The following is a 4776-nucleotide window of genomic DNA, read 5'->3' as shown; positions in this document are numbered from 1 at the left end:
CAGCTCACCGAAACATCATCACACCTGCGCGCTGTAAGTCCGATGCGCATGAAGGACGTACGAGAGGTGCGCATCAACGCACAGCTCGAGTTGTGGTTGATGAAACGGAGAAAAGCCACACTCGTCGAGCCTCACTCTTCTTCTCCTTCTCCCACGAAGCTTCACACTGGAAGCATCACACTGGGAGCATCACACTGGACGTACACCGTAGACAGTACAATGGTTCAAAGAAGAGTGGCTGCGTTACAGGTCGGGTACGAGACAAGCACAGCAAAGACGCTGGAGAAGATCCTCTCGTATGAGGAGCAACTGATTAGGGAAAAGGTTGACCTTGTGGTTATCCCAGAGGCCACCTTGGGAGGCTACCCTAAGGGCACCACGTTTGGATGCTATATGGGGTACAGACTACCAGAGGGCCGTGATGAGTTCCTGGCATACCACCGGGAAAGTGTCAAGGTGCCTGACGGACCAGAGGTCCATGCCCTTGAAGGGTTTGCCAAACGTATCAATGCGACTGTGGCCATTGGTGTTATCGAGAAGGACGGCACCACATTGTACTGTACTCTGGTGTACATTGACCCGGAGACTGGCTACGTGGGCAAGCATAGAAAGCTGGTTCCAACAGCCACGGAGAGACTGGTGTGGGGCTCTGGAGATGGCTCAACTCTCCCTGTGATCGACACCAGGGTTGGCAAGATTGGTGGTGCCATCTGCTGGGAGAACTTTGTCCCTCTGCTGAGACAGGCCATGTACTCTAAGGGCGTCGATGTCTGGGTTGCGCCTACTGTGGACATGAGAGAGATCTGGAGAACGAGTATGCGTCACATAGCCTATGAAGGCCGCCAATTCCTCGTGAGTGCTGTGCAATACCAGGGTCCGGTGCCTGAGGAGCAAACACCAAAGGGCTGGCAAGTTGGTGCTCCGTTGATTAATGGAGGTTCTGTCATTGTTAACCCGATGGGGGAGATCATTGCAGGCCCATTGATTGGTGAAGAGGGTGTCTTAAGTGCAGACATCGATACCGATGACGTTATTAAGGCAAGGTTCGACTTCGATCCTAGTGGCCATTACTCCAGAGGCGACGTTTTCCAATTGACAGTAAACGAGACTTCTACAGGTGTTAAGTTCGTTCAATAGTACACTTTTTCCTGCTTTGATACCTATATATATGCCACACAAGATCTCATGGTCTTTCAGTAAAACTCATTCTTTGCCTCAACTATCTGATCTCTGGCGAATTGAGAACCACCTTTGGTATCAATAGCCTCCGGCATGTCTTCATCCTCATCGTCGTATAGCTCAACATCCCTTGGAACGTCCTGTATTTGAACACTTGGGGCAAACTTTGTATGCTCAAGATTCGAAAAGATCTGGGTTAGAATCTTATCCAAGTACTCTGGACTGTTTGCGTTGTACATATTCGAAGGTCTCACATCAAGCTTATAGTCTGGCCCGTAGTACTCATAATAGTCGTTGAAGGGCAAGTCCTCGGAAAGGATCTCACTGTTCAGCAACCCTGTTTCGAAAGCCCACGTTCTAGCAACGTTTCTCATAGTGTAGCCACCTCCGCCAACAACCATCAGTGGGACTCCCAGCCCTTTACAGAAGTTGACACAGTTGGCATGGCCTCTCATGGACAAGTTGAAGCAACCCAGTCTATCACCACTCAGGGAATCTCCACCACACTGCAGCACTATAGCGGAAGGCTGGTACCACTCCATGATCTTCGAGATCAGAGGCTCAAAAATGGATCTATACGTTGCATCGTCAATACCGTCTCTCAATGGCACGTTAACGGCGTAGTTCTTACCCTTGCCCACACCGGTATCACGCAGCTCACCGGTACCTGGGAAGAATTCACCATACTTGTGGAATGAACACGTCATGACACGGTCCGTCGTGTAAAACGCCTCTTCAACACCATCTCCGTGATGCACGTCCGTGTCGATATACAGCACACGAGGGTGATACCTCAAGAGCTCGATGATACCCAGCACAATATCGTTCAGGTAGCAGAACCCTGAAGCCTCTGACTTCTTAGCGTGGTGCAATCCACCAGCATAGTTGATAGCAATGTCGCACTTCCCCCTGTTCAGCCGGGCAGCACCCTCCATCGACCCACCACCGCTGATACCACAGAACTCGTACAGACCGTCAAATACCGGACAGTCATCTCCAACATTGAACTTGACACTCTCCTTCTGGAACATCTCCAGGTTATCTGGCGTGACACGAGATAGGAAGTCAATGTACTCGTCTGTGTGGAACTGACACATCTCCTGCTTCGTAGCAGGCTTGGCCCTATAGATCTCCATCTTCTTATAGAGCCCATAGTTCATTATAAGAGAATGTGCCATTCTTATTCTATGTGGTTTCATCGGATGACCTGCACCGTAGGCATAGTTACCAACATCGGCATCGTAGAAGTACGCAACACGCTTCTTATCGTTGGGCTTCACCGTGATTGGGTCAAACGGCTTCTGCTCGTAGTTCGATAGCCCCATTTGTCTCTGTGCTTTAGCGTGAAAAGAGCCCGCAATCTGTGCTTCGAAGCGATGGCGTTGATGTTGATGTTGGAGAGAGGTGGGAGAAAAGCTCAGTAAAGTTTTGAAGTTAGGAAGGGGTGGCGGTTGGGGCCACACCACAGTACCAAAAGGGAAATATTCGCGGGTTAGGATTTTTTCAAATATCACATGACATGTCATGTGACAGCACATCACATCACGTGACTGAAATTCACATCACGCTCAAGCTTACGCCAATTGGAGCTTACGCTGTTCCACCTTCGTGAGTCTCTTGTTGTAAGCGGTCAAACGACAATGGCATTGAAGCAGAGAAGAGGCACGAGACCCGATGATGCAGCAGTGAGCGAGGAACAAGAGACAGGCGGCTGCGAAGAGAGGACGTCGATATCTGTGCTTGATATCTTGAGAATGGTTCTTGGGATACTCCTTCTCAACATGATGGTATCGTGGTGGATGACCGGTTCGCTTACGTATGGATACAAGGGGAAGCTGCTACAACGACACTTCTGGTACTACCAGCTGTTTGGGTCTCGTGTATCGATTACAGAGGACGAGCTTCTGCAGTTTAACGGGTCGGATGCCTCGAAGCCCTTGTACATTGCCATTAACGGCACAGTATGGGACGTGTCCAGTAACCCAAGGTCGTTTGGTGCTGGCGGCAGCTATGGCTCATTCGCAGGTAAAGACGTTGCAAGGGCGCTTGCAACGAACTGCCTGAACCATCTGACCCACGATATCAGGGACATAAAGAGCGATGAGCTGAGGAGACTGAGAGGCTGGATCGAGTGGTTTGACGATAAGTACTTCAGGGTTGGTGAGGTGATACATGGGCAGCTCAACGGGATACCGCCGTCTAGAGAGCACTGTGCTGGAAGATCACGCTGAATTACCGTATTATTGGAGTATAACGTTATCTATGAGCCTCGTGGTTCTGCCGTCCTCCTTGACGTACACTGCAATGGACAAGATTGCGCCCGTGGTTTTGTCAACGGAACCGACAACCTCCTGGAGCTCTACGGGATCTGCTAATGATACATAGTCAACTTGGAAACTGTCATCAGTGAGAGTGTCCAATACAGCTTTCAAGATTGAGTCTCTATCGCCGCCTTTGTGGTACTGTTCTTTCCCCTTGTTCAAAGCCAGGTAGATATCACTGCTCTTGGATCTGAGACCGGCACTGAGATAGGTGTTTCTAGAGCTCATGGCCAATCCAGAGTCCTCTCTCACTATGGGCAGCACCACAATTTCCACTGGCATAAGTAAATCACGAACCATTCGTTTCAGCACAACGGTTTGTTGGATATCCTTCTGGCCAAAGTATGCCTTATCACAACCAACAGCGTTGAACAGCTTTGTGACCACAGTGGCGACCCCTCTAAAGAAGTTTGGTCTTGTCTTTCCCTCCAGTTGCTCGCTTAACCCCAAGACACTCACAAAGGCACCTTTTTGCTCTTCAACCTGGAGTGTGATGCCAGACGGATACATCTCAGGCACCGTTGGTGCAAAGATGGCATCGACTCCATGGCCGTTCACCATTATCTCTTGTAATCTCTCCAAATCTTGGGGGAACGTTCGTGGATACGAGTTCAAATCCTCATTTGGTGCAAACTGTGAAGGGTTGACAAAGATTGAAACCACTGTGTGGTCATTCTCCTCGAGGCATTTTGAAACTAGTGAGATGTGTCCATCATGGAGTGCACCCATAGTTGGCACGAATCCCAGCGAATCCTCAAATGGCAAGGATCTTCTCCACTGGCGGAGCTCTCTGACAGTACGAAACACTTGGATGGTCATTGTGCCTCACCTTCTTCTCCCTCTTTCCCTGTGTTAAACGATGGTCTCGGGAGAGTGAAAAATTTCTTCCCCGGAAAAACTCCATCAACAGCGTGGAAAAATAGGCGGGCGCGCGCGTTTACCCACCAACCGGTATAAACGACACAACGGTGGGTGTGATTCCAAGGATGTAAAATTGGAAAGCATGAGAAGATTACAAGGTGACGATAGATGAGTCAGTGATATCGATTTAAGCCACATTGTGGGCAAATAGCTAGAGAAATACTAAACATCGAGCCTACTCTTTCAACCCGTACTTGGCAATCAGCTCATCAACGAGTTCAATGTACTTTTGTTCAGCTTCTTCCTTTGACAGGCCCTCGTTGGCCTTCCACGCGTCCCATTTGTAACGGTCCTTGAGGGCAAAGATACCTGGTCTGTCGGTGTTCACGTCCCCAACGGTGGCTTGCTTGTAGAG

At 49.6% G+C, this 4776-nt stretch overlaps 5 protein-coding genes across 5 annotated transcripts; 2 read left to right on the top strand and 3 right to left on the bottom strand.

Annotated features, from left to right (window-relative positions):
• Positions 1 to 219: 219 nt before the first annotated feature.
• CYBJADRAFT_131199 (carbon-nitrogen hydrolase family protein) lies at positions 220 to 1137 on the top strand (the record flags this gene model as incomplete). Its single annotated transcript, XM_020212970.1, has 1 exon — positions 220 to 1137. The coding sequence occupies one exon, from the start codon at positions 220 to 222 to the stop codon at positions 1135 to 1137; it is 918 nt and encodes a 305-aa protein (XP_020068605.1).
• A 56-nt stretch (positions 1138 to 1193) lies between these two features.
• RPD3 (histone deacetylase RPD3) lies at positions 1194 to 2504 on the bottom strand (the record flags this gene model as incomplete). Its single annotated transcript, XM_020216931.1, has 1 exon — positions 1194 to 2504. One exon carries the CDS (start codon positions 2502 to 2504, stop codon positions 1194 to 1196), a length of 1311 nt encoding a protein of 436 aa, XP_020068604.1.
• A 315-nt stretch (positions 2505 to 2819) lies between these two features.
• CYBJADRAFT_174854 (cytochrome b5-like heme/steroid binding domain-containing protein) lies at positions 2820 to 3410 on the top strand (the record flags this gene model as incomplete). Its single annotated transcript, XM_020216629.1, has 1 exon — positions 2820 to 3410. The coding sequence occupies one exon, from the start codon at positions 2820 to 2822 to the stop codon at positions 3408 to 3410; it is 591 nt and encodes a 196-aa protein (XP_020068603.1).
• A 9-nt stretch (positions 3411 to 3419) lies between these two features.
• Positions 3420 to 4319, bottom strand: PAN6 (pantoate--beta-alanine ligase PAN6; the record flags this gene model as incomplete). Its single annotated transcript, XM_020212965.1, has 1 exon — positions 3420 to 4319. One exon carries the CDS (start codon positions 4317 to 4319, stop codon positions 3420 to 3422), a length of 900 nt encoding a protein of 299 aa, XP_020068602.1.
• Positions 4320 to 4611: 292 nt separating this feature from the next.
• Positions 4612 to 4776, bottom strand: CYBJADRAFT_119967 (long-chain fatty acid transporter ACB1; the record flags this gene model as incomplete). The annotated part of the gene is made up of 1 exon (XM_020212305.1): positions 4612 to 4776. A coding segment is annotated over one exon (165 nt), but the record flags the coding sequence as incomplete, so codon positions are not given.

This window comes from Cyberlindnera jadinii (genome assembly GCF_001661405.1).
Source record: "Cyberlindnera jadinii NRRL Y-1542 unplaced genomic scaffold CYBJAscaffold_15, whole genome shotgun sequence".
Classification (NCBI taxonomy): domain Eukaryota; kingdom Fungi; phylum Ascomycota; class Saccharomycetes; order Phaffomycetales; family Wickerhamomycetaceae; genus Williopsis; species Williopsis jadinii.
Note: the sequence above shows the minus strand (reverse complement) of the source record. Positions and strands in the feature narration are given on the sequence as shown.